At 41.7% G+C, this 23486-nt stretch overlaps 1 protein-coding gene across 13 annotated transcripts in view; it reads right to left on the minus strand.

Annotated features, from left to right (window-relative positions):
• RIMS1 (regulating synaptic membrane exocytosis 1) overlaps positions 1 to 23486 on the minus strand; it is a 340018-nt gene that overhangs the window by 63726 nt on the left and 252806 nt on the right. For 7 of the 13 annotated variants that reach the window (XM_075268323.1, XM_075268322.1, XM_075268325.1 and 4 more), the window contains 2 exons: positions 17351 to 17517; positions 13067 to 13287 (listed from right to left, as the gene is read on the minus strand). The exons of 5 other annotated variants lie outside the window; for them this stretch is intronic. In XM_075268323.1, coding sequence (XP_075124424.1) covers positions 13067 to 13287; positions 17351 to 17517 — 388 coding nt within the window. Of the gene's footprint in view, positions 1 to 10119; positions 10237 to 13066; positions 13288 to 17350; positions 17518 to 23486 lie in introns of those variants that run through there. One more of the 13 variants, XM_075268334.1, reaches the window with a different exon arrangement.

The raw sequence follows: 23486 nt of genomic DNA on the forward strand, positions 1-23486 counted from the left end.
TCTTACCTAGGGGATATTTCTATCTGCTTTGGAACTGCCACACTTACAACATGTGAACCCTTATTATTTTTGACTTTGATATACACACTTTTTTCACCCTAGACCTATATACTATTTATTACCACACACCACCCGCCTCTTTGTGAAGCATTTACCCCATTATTTATGTGTAATTTATGTTTTCAGATTTATTATCACTTAATAAAAATTGTCATTTTATTTATCGTGTTGCTTCTGTCCCTTCTTGGACATAGTCATACTTAGGGAGATGAATTAGTGGAATATCTGTGAACCTAGAGAGGAGTTAATGAATAAATATAATTTTTTTGCAATATTTTTTGTAGATGTGGTTGATATTTAGTCCTACTAACTTACTCCCTCTCATAAGAATTATTTAGCGTTTTAATGCAATATATCTGCCTTTGGGCACAGTTGCTCATTTCAGGTCTATGGTCTGTTGTTACTAACTTATTTGGGCTGCTACATGCAATTTTTGGGGGCTCCTAATCAAGTGTTTAGCAGAGTAAGCATATCCAATAAAGTGGTCTAGGTCTCCAACAAGTGAAGCAACGCCTGAATACTTGTCAGCAAGTCAGATCTGTATCACATTCCCAAGAACAAAGTGTTAAGATTTTTTTTTAATTAACAGATAAATATCATCATCATGGATGGTTAGGTTTCCCCATATAATAGTATATGCTTACTGTGAAAAATAATATGGCGTTTACAGAGTCAGGAACAAGGATATGAACACAGTTTATTTTACAAATTATATATTAATTCACGGTTTGGCTAAGACCTCATGTTGCGGAAATGCAATGTGTTTTTTGTTGCAGATTTTGCTTTGGTTTTTTGAGCTAAAGTCAAGAGTGTCTCAAAAAGGAATGGAAAATACAAAGGAAGCACTTAGACATTTCTCTTCTGTTTAACCCTTTCCCTGCCCATGTATACTTCCACCCAGGGTGGCACTATTATATACACCCTTACTACTAATGCCAAATTGGTTGGTGCATTTCTGTGATTTTGGCATTTATTTCACACCCACACCTGTAAATACACATACAGCGCTTTTAAGAGAAAGTTCACAGAGTTTTCCTTTGCGAACTTTCTCTTAACATTATATCTACGGGAAAGCCGCCGGCATTTCCCTAGATATAATTTACATGCTGCGATTTGCAAAGCCGCAACGGCTTTGAAAATCGCAGTGTGTCCGCGCTGTAATCTTTTCCGCAAAGTGGAGATGGGATTCGCTGTGAGCAAATCACGTTGTTTCCGGTCCGTGGGACCCCGGCCTCAAAGCAGATTTTTGACACTTCCAGTTCTGGTTATTTTATGAAGATATATGCATGCAGGTTTAGGCCTAAGTGATATGAATGAACTCTCCAAATGTTGAACTCTTATTTTCAGAAGGTTTGGTGCATATAACTTTTTGTATGGCGGGTTAGTATGATATTTTAACATTGTAATTTAGGTTTTATTAGTGCATCTTAAAACTGTGAAAGTTTCTCTTGCTTTTCAGATGCAAAATATCCAGAGACCCCTGACAGCGAAAGGGTTAATCCAGCTAAACAGACCAAAGTATTCCAAATGGTCAAAACACTAATATTCAAGTCCAAAATATTCAATGGCTTAACAAGGCAAATTAAGAATAAATATAACTTTTAATAAATTTATATTAAAACCTAGGTTAATTGCTATTGATGCAGGATATATTTTTAATTAAAGAGGACCTTTCATGTCCTCAGGCACATGTGGTTTTATATACAGCTAGAAAGCCGACAGTGACCTGGATTCCGATTTTAATGGCACCAATCTCTGCCCACTGTCAGAAGGGGGTTCCTGACAGTCTATTTGGGCTGTGAGGAACGCCCCCCTGACAGTACCCATCCATAGCCCTGTACTGTCAGGGGCGGCGTATCTTACCGCCCAGTGATAACGCTAAGTTTTGAGGAACGCCCCCCTTCCCTGTCTGTACTCAACCATAGATCGTTCTCGGTAGGCGGTAAGAACCCCCCCCTCTGACAGTACAGGACCTATGGAAGAGTACTGTCAAGGACGCATTCTTCATAGCCCAAATAGACTGTCAGCAATGCCTTTCTGAAAGTGGGAAGAGATCGGTAATGGTACCGATATCTCCAGGCCCGAGGCACATAACGGGAAAAGAGACAGTGTGCTGCGGCTTTCTAGCTGTATATAAAACCGCATGTGCATGAGGACATGAAAGGTCCTCTTTAAAGAGTACCCTAAATTGTATAGGATAGTATCACTATCTTCCCAGGCTCTCTACTCTAATAACTGTCCCCAGTATGATATAGACCAAAGGCAGCCACAATGGCATGCTATATTAGACTTAACAGAAGGTTAAGATATATATCATAAGAGAAGTCATTCTGTGCGCATAGAGTCCCTTACATGCATCACTGCTGTCCCACTAATGCTTAAAGGATTCAATGCTACACATATAATCAGGGTTAGAGCACCAACCCTTCTATGTATAGCGTGCCTTCCAGATACAAATAACCACTTCCTACTGCCCCCAGCAGACATATTAATAGCCAGTCTCATCAGGGGAGATACAAACAAAAAATGGAGCCCCCTAATGAAGGTAACAAAAATAATGTGGTTAATGCCCTGATACCTGTGTGTTAAACCTCATTAAGACACTGAAAACTAGGTCCTTATATATCTGAGGATATCCATGTGTCCATATAGCATTTTTCATTGCATTTTTGCGGCGTTTTTTTTTTTTCTTCCCTTTTCCCCAGATAAAACTGACAGGCTGCATTTTTCAAAAATGCATGTGTCTTTGAAAACACAGCTTTTTCAAATGGAAACCTGTTGGAAACCAAGTGGACCCCATTACATTCTAAGGGGTCCCAAGTGGACCCATAGAATGGAAACCCCAACGCAGGTGAGAACATAGTGTCAGTGCTGTCCAAACCTTCCCAAAAAGAAAATTTCTGTAGCTTAGTACACATTGTTATATCTTTTTCTGGGAAAGATCAATGACCAATATGGCCACATTTACAGGTCACACAATGACTGTCACTCAACTTTCCCACATTCCTAAAAGCCAGCATATATTAGTAATGGATGTAATAAAAAAATTAATGGTGCAGATTTATTCATATGATGTCCAAGAGAGTTGTGATAACTTTTATGAAGTTGGTCACCAAAGAGCACAAGTAAAAATTATTGTCTGAATGGGATTTATTTTAATGGAGGACAGGTCCCCATATACACTGTCTACCAATAAGTATTTGGACACCCATGCAAATGAAGATATCTGCGGTTGTGATGTACGTCACGCCTTCCACCGTTAAACATCATGTAGGAAACAGCATTGGCATTAGTCGCATGCAAGATGCCATGAAGTGCAGAGTTGTCCGATTTCGAGAAAGGGGTAATTGTTGGGTCCCACAGACCTGACAAATGTTACTTCCAGGATGACAATGCTAGCTGTCATGTAGCGAGGTCTACCATGGCTTGGTATAGGGACAATCAGGTTATCTGACTGGACTGGCCTGCCCAGAGCCCAGACTTGAACCCTAAGGTGTGCAGCAGCTGCCCAAAATCGGTGAAAGAACTTACCTGTCTTCTCCAAGGCGAATGGAATAAAATACCACTAGCCGTCATACAAGGACTTGTGGAAAGCATGCCCCTGAGGGTTAAAGGCTGTAATTGCCGCTCATGAATATGAATAAATGTTGTTTTTCTACTCTACCACAGGTGTTCAAATACTTATTGGTAGACAGTGTAGCATATGTAAGAATGTTGTCTGAACCACCAATTTTGGAGGCATTGAATGACTATGTCATGTGTATGGGGGCCTCTTGACTCTTCAGGAGGAAGAACATATCAGTATTAATCTAGCTTTTTCCTCTCGTCTAGTAAGCAGCTAATACACTGCTTGGTTCGAGCAAATGTGTGTAGGAGAGTCAAGCAAAATAGCTGTTGGCCAAACCCAATTGCTTTGCATTTCTACCAGAAAAGTTTATAGCTAGCATTGCTCTCCTTTCTGCAGTGAAACACCAATTCAGACAAGTGTACCCTATGTACAGTCAGGAAGAATAGTTGTAGGCTGAACAATCATTGGCTGGCAACTATTGAAGATTTATGAGTAATTTTACAGCTAAAAAAAAAAAAGAGCTGGAATAAGTATGCTACAGAAAACTGCTCTTTGTGTCACAATTTGTTTTATTAATTCCAATCATTGTTTATAGACTGATTTTAAATTAATTCTGCAAACAATATGCGTGCAATGCAAAAATTAACTTTACGCTAGGTTCACACCTGCGTTCTACTCTCCGTTCTGTGCTTTCCGTCTTCTGGCATGCAGAAAGCACAGACCGGGTCCAGCCGTGAGCGGCGGTGAGCGTTTAATGCTCTCCTCCGCGAAACCGGATTTTTTAATCCGGACACAGAGTACTGCATGTCCGACTCTGTGTCCGGATTAAAAAACCCGGTTTCGCGGCGGAGAGCGCAAAACGCTCACCGGCGCTCACGGCCGGACAGCTTTCTCACCCATTCAAATGAATGGGTGAGAAAGACTCCTGCAGGTTTCCGTATTCTGCTCTGTTTTATGCAGGAAATGGAAACCTGCAGAACGGACACCTGGGCGCAGATGTGAACGAGCCCTTAGTAGTAGTTTTACTTTTCAATAGTGTGTTTACTAAGAATGAGTTATAAGATTATAAAAGTCAATAAGAGGTGAATTTGTTAAAAAGCATAATTTGCAAGAGAATCTCACGGTTGGTACGCATCAACTTTCTGAAAAAAGAATGTGCCCCCCAGACTGTTGTATCTCTTTCAGATGGTCCTCTCAAAAGAGTTCTTCTTATCTATCAAAAAAGCCTTCACTAGATTTATCTGGGTTAGGAAATCGCCTAGGATTGCCAGACGGGTCCTTACCAAACCCAAACCCATAAGGGGTCTGGCAGTCCTTGACTGCTCTCTTTACTATCTCGCTACTGTTGTAGCATGTATTCTGTGGCATCACTCTTCTGTTACCAAACTCTGGGTTGCCCTGGAGGACTCGCTGAGCCCATTGCCTCTTACCTCCCTTCTGCGGCTCCATAGACACCTTCGGTTGGGCAGATCTGTATTAAAACTTCCGTTTATAGCTCAGTAAGTAGTTGGCATGTGTCGCTCATACCGCGCTATGGCTACATTTTTCACCAACAATGGCCTGTTGAGTCACATTTCGAGCAACCCAGACTTCCTAATAGTCGTACACTTCACCATTCTGACCCGCAATATTTTCCAGCCCCCTGTTGCATTCCTCAAAGTGCTATCTCTTACCACCTTGCTCCCTTATATGGAGCTTGTGCCAGAGCAAAGGTCTTAGGCTACACACTGTCAGTACTTCTACTCCTCCCTGGAAACAGCAAATAATCTGCGCCAGCCCCTCTATCCACTGGAGAGAATATGTGTGGGCCCCAAAATGCCTCCACTATCTATCGTGGTCAATGAAGACTCTGCCAAACCAGCTTATGTCACTGGCTGGGAGAGAGAGAAATTGGGACTTCCATTACACGTGGGGCATGCTGCCTTCCACTTCTGCCATAAATTGTCTTGTAATGCTTGGTTCACACATCAGTATGCCATCCGTCCATTTGAATTCAGTTTGAGACTTTAAAATAGACTGATGCACATACTGTATGCATACTGACACCTTTTTATGCTGATAGCAAATGCTGTGTCCATCCCCTAGAGGACAGATAAGGGGATTAAAAGTAGAAAATAGTAAACAGAGTAGAGATAAGGACATTTATTATATGAGATAAGTACATTTAGTATATCTCCCTATCTCTACTCTGTTTACAATTGCTACTTTTAATCCCCTTATCTGTCTTCTAGGGGACTATCGGCATAAAAAGGTGTCAGTATGCAATCAGTCGTTTTAAAGTCTCAAACTGAATTCAAACAGATGGATGGCATACTGATGTGTGAACCAAGCCTTAGGCACAGGAATTCAACTTCAAATTCCTCTCCAGGTGGTCCCCTCTGTCCTACACATTATTTGCCCATTAAACCCCTGATCTCTCCATAAGCTATCAGTATACATACACGATCCTTCAGATGGGAGAACCCCTTTAATAAATAGCGAGACATTAGAGCGCATTCATAGTCATTCACAGTTGTATTACCGGTAATTCATATTATATGAACCATACAACAGTTGCAAATCTAGTCCTAACTGTGGGTGTAATTATGGGAATTGTAGTACCTGCATCACATATTTCTACAATGAAGGTAGTTTGGATGACTAGACACACTGAGATGTGATTTCCCTTCACAATACAGTTTCGATATTACAGCTGAATTGTGAGCCGTACATTACTAATTGTGGTCTAATGATCTATACACGCTCTGAAGGTAGACTAATGAGCTATACACTCCCTGAAGGTGGACTAATGATCTACATAACCCCTGAGAATGAACTAATGATTTATAGACTCCCTGATTGTACACTAATAAACTACACTCTCTCAGCAAGGTCTAATGTTCTTTATAATCTGAGGCTAAACTAATAATCTGTAGACTCCCCGAGGGAGGACTAATAATATATACAACCTCTGAGGGTGAAATAATGATCTATATACTCCCTCAGCACAGTCTAATGTTCCATACAATTACAAGGCTGGACTAGTGGTCTATACATTCCTTGACGGTGGACTAATGATCTATAACCCATAGTGGCCCGTGCACACAGTATTATGCTCCATAGTGGTCCCTTCACACAATTATTATATTATTATATAATAATTATTATCAGAGTATCATGATCAGAGACCCATGGGAGGATACAAACATAAAAAACAATGTCACTTACCTCTCCCTGGATCTGGTGCACTCCCCGCTACTTTCGGCCATCATCAGTCTTGGACCAGACGTCATGTGAGTCAAGCTGGCGTTCTGAAACATAATGACGCTGGCCTGGTCCACGTGACATCTGGGACGTCAAACAGGCCCGCAGACTGCCGGAGCAAAGAAGAGTTAAGTAACAGTGTTTTTCATGTTCCTCACCTTCTCTGGGCTGAGAACTGGGATCCCCTGACCGCCATTAGCAGCCATAGTGAATAGACAGATCGTGTGCATGTGTGCGACTTGTATGGGAGTTCCAAAAATAGCAGATAGCATTTTTGGTACTATAATATACAGTATGTATGGATGATACCCCACAGGTGGACCATGGAGGCAGAAACTTCTGTTGCTAACTACTAAAAAGCAGGCTGTACCTGTCACACAGGGAAGGAGAAACTTTATACTCACAGTCTCTTATTTATTTAGAAGAATATACAGAGATGAAGGATTACATGGTCTTACAGCAAGTAGATATTGTACAGTTTAGAGCTGTCCATGTGATGGTGTACTAATGCAGACATGTTAGCTGCCCCCGGATTTCTAGGAGTCTTCCATCACCATTACTGCCGTTCACCTGGTCTTTAGACCAACAAATCAACATGCTGCGCAAAAGTAGCTCTTCCAGAGCTCCAGTTAGCTTGTATTAAGAAAAGGACAGTTCCATCCACCCAGTTTTTTCCAGGGAGAAGTTAGTAAGGAAAGCAGAAGCTGTTCTATATGTTCTATAGCTTTGTTATATGTGGCAGTGCAGAACCCAGTAAGATGACAGAGGAAGAAAAGCTCTGTGTCTGCTATGTGTCAGTCAACTGTTGCAGTGAAGATGATGGATATCCAGCACTGGTAACCTAAGAACTTCAAATTGGTGCTGGATATCAATCACCTTCACTGAGTTGTGGGTATGCAGAACTGGTTTGTGGGTTGTAATCCTAGGCTGTGAGGAAAGTGGAACTATTGTCATGGCAAGTATATTTAAGCTTAGTTCTATGTCACACATAGCAAACTAAGGTATGTCTCCTGCTCAAGCCCCCCTCCCCCACTACAACAGCCCAAAGACTCACAATTGGTCAGAGTACCTCCATAATGGCATGCAGACTGTCTCCATCTGCCTACTTTGGCTAATGTAAATAAAAGACATATTGGGTTTTTAAAAGGGGTTATCCAGTCACAGCAAGTTACTGCCTATCTTGTTGAACTTGATAATCAGTGGGCTCCGCAGCGATCACAATAGCTGGACAATTTAGTCTATCTTCTGTTACCAATTAAACTTTTAAAATTATTAAAAGGTTTTTAATTTCTGTAAATAAAAATATCATAATAATAGTAACATCAATGAAAATTACATTTCATTCCATCTGGAAATTTCTTTCTTGCTCTAACATAATCTAATACTGATTCCTTAAAGGGTATTAACAGGATTTTGATGTTGATAACTTATCCTTAGGGAGGGTTATAAATATCATATTAAAGATGTCCATCACCCCAAACAATCAGTTAATATTAATAGCCTCACCATAAAAAAAAAGTGTGTGGCGTTGGGGGTACGCAACTCTGTACATTGTGTAGCCGTAGAGACAGTTTACTGAAACTCAGTATCCAGAATGCCTGGCTATGTACCCAATGGGGGAGACTTATAACACTATCTGAAACAATAACTGTCTTTGTGGCCCAATCACAGCTGATCACTGGGGTGCTAGGTTTCAGACTTCCCAGCAATCTGATATTGATGACCTATTCTAAGGTTTAGGTCATCAAATTCACAACCTTCAAAGACTGCATTAATGATTTTCTGAGTCTCCTTCCTTAGGAACAAACGCTTTCTGTATAACAAACTTACGATATTCTACATGTTTCATAAACTGTAAGTATACATAAAATATAAAACAATGTAAGGGCTCGTTCACATCTGCGCCCAGGTGTCCGTACTTGAGGTTTCCGTTTCCTGCCTAAAACAGAGGCAGGAGACGGAAACCTGCAGGATTCTTTCTCACCCATTCATTTGAATGGGTGAGAGAGATGTCCGGCCATGAGCGGCGGTGAGCGTTTTGCGCTCTCCGCCGCGAAACCGGGTTTTATAATCCGGACACAGAGTTGGACATGCAGTACTCTGTGTCCGGATAAAAAAATCCGGTTTCGCGGCGGAGAGCCTAAAACGCTCACCGCCACGCACGGCCGGACCCGGTCTGTGGTTTCTGTCTTCTGGCATGCAGAAGACGGAAACCATAGAACGTAGACCGTGAACGCAGGTGTGAACCTAGCGTAACTGTACATAAAATCAACAGAACACACATTACTTGTGGGCTCAAAAGATACAATACTAGCATGTTTTAAGACCAAAGATATTAATTTTCATGTACCAGAAAACCCATTCTTTTTATTCATTCCCACCCAAGTTATTCTGGCAACAGACGTGTTTTAGGATAGTACATTCCAAGTAAAATATATTTCTTAAAACAACCCTACATAGTTCTGTTTTCTGAAATTTCACTCAAATGTCATTATACACACAGAATACATTGATGATACCATTCTGTAAAAAGCTTCTAAAGATGTAAAGAACACTGAATAGATCTGCAAATACTGGACTGAAGCTGTATATTTATATTTCTGCAACAACATATGAACAGAAGTCAAATTGTTAAAAGCGATCACTTATTTATTAAGAGCCATAAAACACATCATGTATATATTTTGTCTATTGCTATAGATACAGTACCTTCTCAAAACACAATAGAACTTATATACAGCAGACTGACTTTTTGACCACCCAAAGAGAGCTACATTACATGCACAAGGCACCAGATTCCTTACCAATTTGAGCCTCTGTATTCCCTGTACCCAGATAGTAGGATATAATAAATCAATGCTCAACTATTTACTACGGCTGGAGTTACACACCTAGCTATCAGTCCCCATGAATGGATGAATGGATGACTGGATGGGATATTTTCCATAAAAATAAAACTCACTTCCTCCAGTTTGCGAGATCACTAAACAGATTACCTATTGACATAAACCAGCCATACTGATATAGTTCTGACAGGATCTGCAAACCCACACTAATGGCCCATAGAGATGTGAAACAACAAGATCCAACTCAATGTAATTGTAACAGATACGTAAAGTGACTAAATAAAGAATATTCTTGTGGTCTGGTGACAACCAAGGATACAAATTCTCAAACCCCTGAGAAATAACATGTCAGATTTGATTAAACAGCGATAACAGTATATCAATTGAAAGGAATTTTCTTACCTTTCCCTTATCTCTCTAGTCGTGACCAGCATTCTGCTGTGTAGCCAACTATTTCGGAGTTTTAAGGCAGATTAAAAAGGAGGCCACTTAAAGCCTGTCCTCATCCGTAGCTTCATTCTACTTGAATTTGCTTAGGGCAATGACATAGCAAGCTTTTAAGATCTTTGAATTGAAACTTATATAATCGTACGCAGGCTGAAACTCACTGACCTAATTTTGATAACAGTCTTTAAAAAATATATTTGCTTTTCATCTGGATGTGATTAAACAGTCTCCTGAGAATAGATTATTAAAATGCGTCCAAACTTTTTTCAATTAGCTTGCAGATTTTATAGAAATGCAAATATTTAAATATTTTTTTTAAGTATTGATCCGTAGAAGACTTATGGGAATTGTACATTATATATATGATGAATACAAAAAATGCAGCAGCACTCTGACACAACACCAGACCATATAAAGAACAGAGATAGAAACTGCTTTACTGCTATTATTAACACATAAAAATATGTGTTCCCTCTATTTGGACTTGCACTCTTTCAATTGCAGAGATCTATTTAATCGCCCCGACAAGGCGACCTCATTAAGGTAGGACCCTACACTAATACTCTCCTGGAGGTCGCCTTGTCGGGACAGGTGGGCTTCCTACTGTTTGATCAAATATGTACAACGAAGTACCTCAAATTTATTTATATATTTAGTTTATAGTATTTTTATAGTTTTTCTTTGTTCCTTATAGCCTTTGTGCTGTGTCAGAGTGCTGCTATATTTTTCTGTTTGTATGTATTTTGCCACGGTAGCTTGCACCTGTTCACATTGGGAGGTGCTGTCTGAATTTTCTTCTATATAGATAGATAGATAGACACACACACACACACATGTATTAGCTATGGTGCTATGACGACCTAACTGTAACTTCACATGACAGATCTGTTGCAGAAATGACCTATGGCTGCTACATTTTTCCTGAAAAATCTACTACAGTTGAACATACAATAAAACATCTTGGAGCCAAAAGCCCATTACTATATTACCTATTATTGGTCATCCCTAGTGAACTAAGTACATCGGCAGCAAATACTTTTTTCCTGTCCTTAGGACAGACTCACACTAGGCAGATGGTTGTAGCTTTTCGTAAAAACAAAAGGGGTAAAGATATGTCTCAAATGATTCTATACAACATGTAATAGGGTTGTAGGGGTTGTCCAAATCATATTTTTATTATTTAAAACTGCTGCTATTGGAGCCATAAATATAACACAGCGATAATCATCTCTCCCTGGGCCACCATTTCCAACGGCAAAAACTTCAGTTTTCTCCAGTGACATCCCATTTATAAGAGGGCACAGCTACAGACTATCACAGGCCTCAACAGTCACAAACAGGAAGTGACTGCTGTGACGTGTCTTTTGTGAAGATGTGACCGCTGAGGCCTGTAATTGGCTAGAGTGGTTACCTGGCACAATTAGCCTTAGGCTCTGTATACAGGCGAATGGAGCTGCTGCAGACACTAAGACATCTAGATACTATTAATGGTCCCATTAAAAATGGGTCGTGGCTGGGTCTTCCAGCAGGACAATGACCCAAAACATACAGCCAAGGCAACAAAGGAGTGGCTCAAAAAGAAGCACATTAAGGTTATGGAGTGGCCTAACCAGTCTCCAGATCTTAATCCCATAGAAAACTTATGGATGGAAGTGAAGCTCCAAGTTGCCAAGCGACAATCTCTAAATCTTAATGATTTAGAGGTGATCTGCGGAGTGGACCAAAATTCCTCCTGATATGCGCTCAAACCTCATCATCAACTACAAAAACTGTCTGACTACTTGTGCGCGTCAACAAGGGTTTTGCCACTAAATACTAAGTCTTGTTTGCCAGAGGGATCAAATACTTATTTCTCTATGCAAAATACAAATACATTTATACAATTTATACAATGTGATTTTCTGGATTTTATTTTTGATATTCTATGTGTCACTAACAAACATTTTCCTTATATTAAAATGAACCTACCCTTATAGACTGTTCATGTCTTTGTCAGTGGCCAAACTTACAAAATCAGCAAGGGATCAAATATTTCCTTTACTGTATGTAGGTTGTAACTATACATGTAGAATCAAATCTGTTTTAGTATTTTATACGTAAGGTGCCCTACTATAGCATTGCTTCAAAAACACAGTAACAAAGTAAATGAGTACATAAATCCACTACAGTATGTATTACTAAGACCTAAATAAGGCACTTGGTAAAATTCTAAAAACACCTTCCAAGGCAAAAACATCAATACTCAATACTAACACTCATACATCAAAGTTCTTGGGTGATTTTCACCACTTACTATTGAAAATAAATATATTTTGACAAAAAAAGTGTCAATCGTCCCATTTACCAAATAATCTGAGCACAACTGTGGTTCACTACATCATTGTTTACCCAGCTGTTTTAGAATAAGTGCAATGAATTCATTACCAGTAGAGTAATACAGAAGGTGATATGTGTGTGACATCAAGTTCCGATCAGTAAAAACATTTCCCAGATGTACAGATGGTGGCAGCAGCAGATTTGATTCCACAGAAAGCTGCCACAATGAATAAAGGCAAAATCGTAAATTCAAGTACTACGCACAAGTCCCTGGCAGTAAAGTTTTAAGAAACGAGAGAGCAGTGCCCAGCCCCATAACAATATGATGCGTATCAGCTACTTCACTTGAAGATAAAAAGAGAAATACTACTATCAAATATTTACTGTACATCAGGTCTGATATTAGATCTCATATGAATTCCTGTAAAGAATTGTACATATACCATAAGTCCTATAAAAAGTGACATACAATATGCTCATTAAAATACAAAATATTTCTTCTTATTTTCCCAAACCTGTTCCTGTGGATTAATAATGGGAAATACAATTCACCGTTAAGAAAGTAGGAAAAAACATCACCACTCACCTGTTTGGCTAAGTTGTGATGTGCTTCTACTTCTACGGGACACTATGGCAACAACTTTGGCACTCAAGCTTGGTCTTCTTTTCTTTCCACATGTCATAACGGTACCCACAGCTGTATCAGACTGGCTTCCATCATTATGTTCTAGCTTGTAGATCTCTCCACTTACACTTGTGCTCTTAGTAATGGTTCTCCCTGAATATCCCATCCGTCTGCCTTGCATCCTGAATGGATATAAACAATAAACGGTACAGCTTATAATAACATAAAACGATCAAAAGTATAGTGAAAACCAATATAGCACTTACAGAAGAGGAGGGCATCTTGGAGTACAAGCAAAGGATGGGGCGTTATCAAGGTATGACACAGGGAGGGTGCACGATGGCTTGGGGAATGGCCAGGGTGCACAGAGAGGTTCATTTACATATCAGTTTTACCGATATGTAAAAAAAACCATGGGGGCCTTTTCAAAATCTACCAGCAGCACCTGAATAGCCTTTTTAAAGGCAATTCAGGCATATCACTATGTAAAAACGCAATTTACAAATGATAGAGCTCCTTTAATTAAAAATGTGACAGCTTTCTGCCTGAAAAGCCTCTCTAAATATCCTTCCACTAGGTATCTCACTTCTAGCTAATTTACTGTTCACTCTTGTTACTAAGGAAGTCTGTCCCTAGATACATTAAATTTTGACTAATTAATCTCAGTAAGTGTATAGGGCAGTCCTTTTCTCTCTGCACAGTGAATGGAGATGGGAGGGCTTGATTCTGCTCACAACATGTACTATATGGACATCTCTGCAAACTGCTGGTGTGTGAGTATCCAGAAAATTTCGCAGGTAATGCTAGGTTCACACTGGAATTCAGGTTTCTGTCTTTCTGGTTCGCTTAAGGACCTGAAAGATTAAAACTCTATATGCCGAAAAAGTGGTTAGACTTGGAAACCCCTGAATCCCATGGACTATATTTTATATTGAAATCGGTGCAGAGAAGTCCTCCTTGCAGGACTTTTCTCTTTGCTGGTTGCAATAGAAATCTTGAACGGGTTGCCCGAATGCTGCCTAAACGCTAGTGTGAACCTAGCGTCACAATGTAAGAAAAGTATTTTCTAGAATTGTATCTGCTTCTGGCTGCTTGACTGGTTACATATATTATTGAAAGACAGCAAGCAGCTTTACTAATTTTGTTCATACATATTATTTTCCTTATATTTTATCTGTTTAATTGCATGGATTTTTCCTGAATTGTCAGTCCACTGTCACTTGGGTTTTTCAAAGGTATTTATTTGCAATTTATATACGTGGTGCTATTTTGCGGCCGTAAAATCACGGGCGCAAAATAGAGCCGCGTATACGATCCTGGCTCCCATTGAAATCAATGGGAGCGTATACAGCCCGCAAAAGCTCCCGCGGTATAGACGTGCCAGATTACGAGCCAAAATACATCGTGTGAATGCACCCTAATAGTTATTCTTGACAGAATATTATCAGCAATGCATAGGCAGATTGCTCCTCACTATATATGCCTGCAGTCTTAGATAGAAATTAAACATATGTTTCAGCCATAATTTGACTATTAGCAACTGATAGAACATCATGTATGAAGGCTTATACAGTCATAGAATAGAGTGCCCAGCAAGACCCTGCACAACTTTTTATGAAAACTCAAGCACCATTTAATGGCTTCTTCTATTAACCAGAGAAGACAGATGCTGCATACAGCTTGTCCAGATGACCTCCTTAACAAGTAACACAAAAAGAAGTTGCAAAAGAATTTGAAATATGCCTATTAAGGTTGGTGATTGTCACTTTAGGATATGGGTAGTGTCTGTAACCATTATTCCTCCCTGGTTTTTTTTTCAGAACTGATATGGCCAGTAGCTATGTAGCTGACTGACATCTAGTACCCCCAGTTATGTCATCCGTCATTCTTATCTGTAAAATACTGCTGTTTTCTGAAGTGTCAGTAATACAGTATCAAATTTAATAAATAATCATTAAACAATAATACTATGTTTTGTCATTTTATTCTCTGTTCTTCATGACATCTCAGATCAATTTACCACAGGGTTTACTCCACTACAGACACGTATAGAATAATGACTGGATATCTCATGTGTGTCTGATCTTACATTCACTATGAGCATACTACTATGCCTGGGGGGTTCAGATCTTCACAAGGAATCAGTTAACAGGTACCCAAGTTGCTTAGATCCGTCTTCCACCACAAACACATTATGAGAATATAAAATATGTCATAACCTTCTAGAGGGGTAAGCTTTCTATAAATTACAAGACATCTCTGTTCTGTATTTCATAATTATAAGGATTACCGTATATACTCGCGTATAAGCCGACTTGAATATAAGCCGAGGCCCCTAATTTTACCACAACAAAGCTGGGAAAACTTATTGACTCGAGTATAAGCCAAGGGGGGGAAATGCAGCAGCTACTGGAAAATTTCAAAAATTAAAATGGCCAGAATTTTTGGGTGCAGTAGATGCTGGGTGCTGGGGAAGGGGAGGGGGTGTTTTGGTTGTCTGTCTGCCCCTTCCCTGAGCTTGAGAACTGGGGGTCCCCCCCCCCCATTTGGAACTGAGCCTGGCTGAATATAGGGTATCTGCAGTGCTCCTATTAACCCCTTCCCTACAGAATAGGAGCACTGCAGATACCCTATATTCAGTAGACCAGGCACTTTTAGACACAGGTATACCTAATGTGTATGTGTTTCACGGTAATTTTCTATTTTGAAGGCGGGTTCACACCAGCGCCCGATCTCCTTTATGCAGGTTTCCGTTTCCTGCCCGAGAAACCGTGCAGGAGACGGAAATCGGCAGGCAGTTTTCAAACCCATTCATGGGTTTGAAAAGTGTCCGCCCATGAGTGTCTTCTGCTCTCTGCGGTGAAACCATTTTTTTTTTTTTAACCGGACACAAAGTGCGGGAATTTGTGCCCGGTTAAAAAAAAAAATGGTTTCGCCACGGAGAGCAGAAGTCACTCACAGGCACTCACTGGTGGACAGTGAATGTCGGTTTCCATCTTCTGCCGACAGAAAATGGAAACCTGCATAACGGAGATCGGGCGCTGGTGTGAACCCGCCCTTATATGTATTCTAGGGAAAGGAGTAATTTAGAACGTTTATTTATTTTATTTTTTTATTATATTTTTTATAGCCTCTTTTTTTTTACTATTTTATTAGCTCCCCCTTAGGTGACTTGAACCTGCAATCATACATGTGTATTGCCGTCTATGGGAGATATTATACATTACTATTGTGGATGGTCATAGACCAGCTGTAATAGTAATATTGCTATGGCAGGCCTGGGAGCCTTCATTAGGCTCCCGGCTGTCACCAGAACAGGTCGGCTCCTGTGACCTCGCCGCGCAGGAGCCAGCCTGCAACTCTAAAGGTATAGGGCCGATGGGGACCAGCCCAAGGCTCATTTTAAACTTTTTTTTTTTTTGGGGGGGGAAGGACTTTGATGCCTGCGATCAGAGATCGCAGCCATTAGCTCTGGCATCTCCGCTGTGAGAGTTACAGCAGAGACCCGGTTGCTATGGCGACCGCTCTGCAGCAGGACGACGCCATTATAATTACAGACCCGGCATCCGGACCCGGCATACAGACAATGGGGTGGGTGTCGGGACCTGCAGCATCGCCACGCTCCTGCCGCTGCAGGAAAGCAGGAGCTTGGCGATGCTGTTCATTTCAAATTGCAGAAGTACTTACGGTACTTCTGCTAACAGGCCAGGAACGCAGACACACGCTGGCTGCGGGCCTGAGCTTAAGGCATGTGATGGGGATAATATATTGTTTGAATAATCGAAAGTTATATAATTTTCCAATGCACTTGTTTATCAATTCTTCCTGGTTTTCTAGATCTGTTGCTGTCTTCATTTTGCTTACTTCCATGGTCATGTGATGGACACAGAGGTGCACAGCTTGTTACAGTGACAGTACAGTAATCAGACATCTGTATGGTAACGAGCTGTGCACCTGTCTGTACATCACATGACCATAGACTGATTTTAATCCACTGGGAGTAAGCAGAATTCATCAAAGCAAGCAGAGATCTAGAAAACTATGAGGAATTGATACAGAAAGTATATTGGAAAATTTTCATTATAATAAGAATAATGTTTGTCTCTCAATATTTGTCTAAAACTAAAAAATCCCTTTAAAATAAACAATTAATGTTCCATTTACTGATAGAAAGCAGAGATCATAAAGAGTGAGGAAGTGAAACACACTTGAATATCTTTATGTAAAGCCTTCATTTTTACTTACCAGAGCCTTCTGCTTGGACGCTCAGATTGCTCGGACATAAAGCTTGTGCTGCTGAGACGTGAGGCACTACTGGTACGGGAAATGGCTGACACATCGCTGACATCACTATCCGATGATTTGGCTGAGACGTTGTCACAACTTCGATATTGATCTTTATGCATGTTGTACTACGAGGAGAAATAAATACTCTAAAACATGTAGAAAGTGGCCACAGTCAAAACACAAAACATACAGTGGCATTAGGAAGCATTACTATATATCCAGCACATTGCCTGTACAAGAGTGTAATGTACTGGCGGAATGCATAGTGCACTGCTGTAAAGGCTCTGTGCAAGTATGTATCAGTCTCAACACTAAGGGTCTAAGATAATCATAGAAAAAACTTTTACACCACAAATATTGCAATTGGGAGGCAAGTCTTTACCATTGGTGAAGCATAAACAGCTTTACTGACTGTGCTTAAATTTCTGTCTTTGTCAGGGATCTTTTTAGCTGCATCATAATCTGAATTGTCAGTCCAGTGTACTGTATCTGAGATCCTAACACTTACGGTACTTCCCTGTAGCTTGAAGGTGGCATGTGGCCTAAGAGTCAAAAAGTGATAAGGCTGGAAGCCAATGGGTTCCACCTCTACTAGAATCAGAACTGGGTTGTGCCACCTCTTCTTCCTAACCATGCAATCTGGCTGTATATGGCCTACTGCCAACAAATCTTGCTGCAGATCTTTTACAAGCACTCAATGGTATTTGACCATCTGGCTCGTCAGGAATCTGGTGGTAGACTGGCTTTCCTTTTTCTGCCACAACTAAGTAATATAAGCAGTGTTTCTTTAAATTTGAACATGTAAACTATGCTACAGCCCTTGCTATCTTTTTCTGTCCTCTTCTTTGTTTGTGAAAGGCAACAATCATTTCTCTTAAAGGGAACTTGAGTTTTCCTGAAAGGATGAAGTATGAGCTTTGTCTTGCTTGGTAATTTGTTCTCTGGCTGTACAAAACTGTTCTGCTGTTTCAGGCTTTAGGTGTGTACACTAAGGAGCAATCTACCCCTCCCCCATACATTACTATTTCTATTGGTTTATTTACATATAATTCTGTCAGGAGTAACTGTAACAATGTAAACACAGCTTAGAAAAGCTCAAGAGAATATAATATAGGAGATCCAGGGATACAGGACTGCAAATACAGGACATAACGCAGCTAAAAAGTTCTCTGACAGAAAAAGAGGAAATGAGAGCACAATAAGGAAAGCTGCTTGCTTTCTATGACTAACATCCCATCAACAGTAACAAAAACAGCTAGTCACAGGTATATAGATGTAGTAAACTCCCCTTACATTGAAGAAGTTACAGAGTCCATTTGATGCCTGCAGTGTACAGGCAAGAAAAGCTGTAATATACATCTACAAAGCTCTGAGGAAATCAGCACCTCCCCCTGCATTCACTGTGTGAAGAGAGAACAGAACCTCTCTCTCCACTCAGCATGCTCCCATTTTGTCTGATGGTATCTATGGACAGATGTTCCCTAGAAACAGTAAATTAGGTAAAAGAGAGAGGTTTCAAGAGTTTTTTCAGACAGAAAATAGCAACATTTTAAAATATAGTGCATTACATTTTGATCCAGATTACATGCTCTAATGAGATTAAGTTGCTTGAAAATGATAGTTACCATTTAACTTTTTGGACCACTCTTTTGATGTAGCCAGATTTTTTAACATTCTAATGTCACAGTAAAAGAATTTGATGTTTGTTATCTCAAGCACACCTGTGGTGCATTCTAGGAGTTGTACTTTTTATACTACACACAGTGCGGTAGTCTGTACTGAAACTACACAAAGCACAATGTAACTCTGAGCTTTGCATAACGTAGGACTGTACACAGATTCACTACAGTATTTACAGGCCCTTTCACTTTGTGATGAACAGGTCTCTGCTCTGAAGTATGACAATAAGAAGTAACTAGCATTGTGTCCGACAAAAAAAGTAGAAGATGAAAAAAGGGCTTATAAAGTACAGAGTACTATAGGACCAAGCAGCTCCAATGTCTTCATGTGACAAACACATTCTGCTTCCAAATTAATACGCATGAGGAGTTTATGTTGACCAGCAAATGGCTGACAATGGCACTGAAAGACTTTACAGTTATTTTATTTTGCATGTAGGTAAATATAAAGCTAAGGGCTCATTCACATCTGCCCCCGGCACTCCGTACTTCAGGTTTCCGCTTCCTACATAAAACAGAGCAGGAGACGGAAACCTGCAGGAGTCTTTCTCACCCATTCATTTGAATGGGTGAGAAAGCTGTCCGGCCATGAGCAGCGGTGAGCGTTTTACGCTCTCCGCCGCGAAACTGGATTTTATAATCCGAACACAGAGTCGGACATGCAGTACTCTGTGTCCGGATTAAAAAAAACGGTTTTGCGGCGGAGAGCATAAAACGCTCACCGCCGCTCACGGCCGGACCCGGTCTGTGGTTTCCATCTTCTGGCATGCAGAAGACGGAAACCACAGAACGTACAGCTGAACGCAGGTGTGAACCTAGCGTAACTCTGCTATTTTAATGCCATAATAATGCCATAACTGAAGGTGTTAAGGGGAGTCTGTCACCAGAATAATAAGTATTGAAAAGAGATGAGCGAGTAGTGAAATATTCGATACTTGTATCGAGTAGACCCTCAATATTCGAGTATTCGACCGAATATCGAATCCCATTATAGTCAAGGGGAAAAATGCTCGTTTCAGGGGAAGCCACAATTCCACTAAGGATAGTCACCAAGTCCACAATGACACCTCAGCAAATGATGCCAACACCTCTGAAATGCAACTGGGACAGCAGGGGAAGCCTGCCTGGGGGCATCTAATACGCCCAAGTCCCAGTATTACCCCATTATCACAGCCTATCAACTAGACACTCCAAAAGCAATATAACCTCCTATGGAAAGTGGAAAAAGACTTGGAAACCTTCTTTCTTCTACATTAGTATGGACAGAAACACAAATTTTAAGCTAAAGAAACATTAGCAAGTACCCCTTGAAATCACGTTGCCCATCACAACCACAAATGGTATAGGCAATGGGAAATCCAACAGCCCCCACCCTTAACTGTCGTTGTGTATGTGTGTGTGATGTGCTGAGACCTCCAAAAAAATACTTTTCTGGCCCTTGAGGTGAGCCCTTCCAAATTAAGTTAGAGGAACATAAGCTGAGATACCAGCAGAGATTGAGGCACTTGAGGTGAGTTGAGCCTTTAATCAGCAGAGTTTTTGGCCCTTTGGGTGAGCTGAACCTTTAATCAGCAGAATTTTAGTTTTTGGCCCTTTGGGTGAGTTGAGCCTTTAACCAGCAGAGTGTTTGGCCCTTCGGGTGAGTTGAGCCTTTAACCAGCAGAGCTTTTGGCCCTTTGGGTGAGTTGAGCCTTTAACCAGCAGAGTGTTTGGACCTTTGGGTGAGTTGAGCCTTTAACCAGCAGAGCTTTTGGCCCTTTGGGTGAGTTGAGCCTTTAACCATCATAGTATTTGGCCCTTTGTTTGAATTGAACCTTTAACCAGCAGAGTTTTCATTTTTGGCCCTTGGGGTGAGTTGAGCCATTAACCAGCAGAGTTTTTGGCCCTTGAGGTGAATTGAGCCTTGTAGCAGCAAAGTTTTATTTATTGGCCCTTTGGGTGAATTGAGCCTTTAAACAGCAGAGTTTTTGGCCCTTGAGGTGAGTTGAGCCTTTAACCAGCAGAGTTTTAATTTTTGGCCCTTTGGGTGAGTTGAGCCTTTAAACAGCAGTTTTAGTTTTTGGCCCTTTGGGTGAATTGAGCCTTTTACCAGCAGAGTTTTAGTTTTTGGCCCTTTGGGTGAACTAAGCCTTTTACCAGCAGAGTTTTAATTTTTGGATCTTGGGATGAATTGAGGATTGTAGGAGCATAATATTATGCTCCTTTGGGATGAATTGAGCCTTTTAGGAGCATATTATGCTCTTGGTATGAATTGAGCCTTGTACGAGCATAATATTATGCTCTATGGATGAATAGAGTCTTGTCGGAGCATAATATTAGGCCCTTGAGGTGAGCCTTAATGGGGTGATTTTAAATGTTGTTTTTCAACTGTGATGGTGGAGGTCCCAACAGGACTTGCTTTCTCTTCGCACTTGAGAAAGGGCCATTGTAAAGCCCAAAACGCGTCGTGCTATTTGCTGTGCTGTTTGTTATCCAACAAATAATCTGAGTTTGGATTTTGGGCCACCATCCTCTTCTGTACACCAGAGAGCGTGGTTCTTCCACAACGGACCTCTGGTCCTTTCTTCTGCCTACTGCTTCCCCGGTCCTTCGGTGACGGATCGAACTGCTGCCACTTTCACCTTAACACGCTCACAACCCCATAAGGTGAGAGGCCATCTGGTTTTTGTCAACAATTGTTTATTTTTGAATCCACTTACCACTCCTAATACTGCACTTAGTGCACTCGGTGTCCCCTCTCTATTTTTTCTCGACTTACGAAACTGGGCGCACAAGCGCTACACTTTCACCAGTAGCTCATGAACATTGGGGTACATTTTTAAAAACCGTTGCACCACTATGTTGAAAACATGGGCCAGGCATGGAACATGTTGGAGGCTGGCAGGCTCCAAAGCTGCTACCAGGGTCCGGCTGTTATCACACACGACCATGCCTGGGCCTAGGTGCAGTGGCGCAAACCACATTGCCGTCATTGCCATCTCATCGAGGATGGCATCCCTCACCTCGAAGGCAGTGTGCTGTCTGTCCCCCAAGCTGATGAGATTCAGCATGGCCTGCTGACGTCTCCCCACGCCAGTGCTGCAGCGTTTCCAGCTCGCAGCTGGGGTCGATGTTACGGCGGCGAAGGAGGATGAAGAGGAGGAGGAGGGGGAGGGTGGTTCACAACCCCTGACAGTCATCTTGGGCGGGGAGAGGAGATAGGCCTCCACTACATTCACCCAGTGTGCCATAGCGTCCCTGTCCTCATGCACTTGTCCACACATCGGTGGTCAAGTGGACCTTAGTGCAAAGTGCGGAACTAAGGACACGCCTGATGTTACGTGCCACGTGCTGGTGCAAGGCGGGAAAAGTAGTGACGCTAGGGAGGGCATAGCGAGGTCCCTTAGCTGCTATCAGGTCGCAGAAGGCCTGAGTCTCCAAGGCCTTCAGTTTGGAGATGTGCCCGTTTAAGGCTTGGGCATGTGGGTGGGTTGCGCTATATTTTTGCCTGCGCTCAAACGCCTGGGAGATGGTGGGTTGCTGGGAATAGGCACATGATGGTGTAGGAGAAGGAGCAGAGGCAGGAAAAGGGGAGGATGAGGGTGAAGTCCCCAAAGTGACAGAGTCAGATGTGGAGGTGTCCTGGACTGCAGCGACAGCACTGGACACAGTGAAAGAGGCAATGGCGGCAACGCTGGACGACGATTGTCCTGCATTTGCTCTCTCCCACTGAGCCCAAATGCTTGCCTTCCAAATGACGGCGCATACCTGAGGTGGTAAGGTTGCTCTTTTCAGAGCCCCTACTCAGTTTAGAGTTGCACAGTGTGCAAACCGCACTAAATTTGTCCTCCGCGCATACATTGAAAAATCTCCACACCATCGAGGAACGTGGCCTCAATGGGGGAGTTTTTCGCGAGTGGCTAGGACAGGGAACATCTTGGGCCTTGCTGGGTCTGGCCTCGCTTCTGTGAAGCAGCTGTCCTCTGCCTCTGGATATGCCTCTGCCTGTAGCTGCCTTTTTTGGTGCTGCACTTGCCTCCAGATCTACACTGCTTTCCCCGCTAGATATCACCCCTGCCCAGGTCGGGTCGGTCGCCTCGTCATCCACCACTTCCTCTTCCTCAATCTGCTCCTCCTCCTGCACATGACAACAGCCTGCCCTGATGGCAACTGTGTCTCGTCATCATCAATGACCACAACCTCAAAATCGCTTGGAGATGGCGGATGCTCCAGTGTTTGGGCATCAGGACACAGAAAGTCGTTTGTTAGCTCCTGGGATTTGGGAAGTGGTTGAACAGAGTGCGAGATGCTAAAAGGACCCAAAAACAGCTCCTGGGAGAGGGAAAAGGTGGGATGACTCTGCTGGGAAGATTGGGCATGTTGGGAGGAAGGAGGGGCAGACTCTTGGCTAGGAAGACGACTGGAGGTAGTGGCTG

Source organism: Leptodactylus fuscus, chromosome 3 (assembly GCF_031893055.1).
Source record: "Leptodactylus fuscus isolate aLepFus1 chromosome 3, aLepFus1.hap2, whole genome shotgun sequence".
NCBI classification, from domain to species: Eukaryota; Metazoa; Chordata; class Amphibia; order Anura; family Leptodactylidae; genus Leptodactylus; species Leptodactylus fuscus.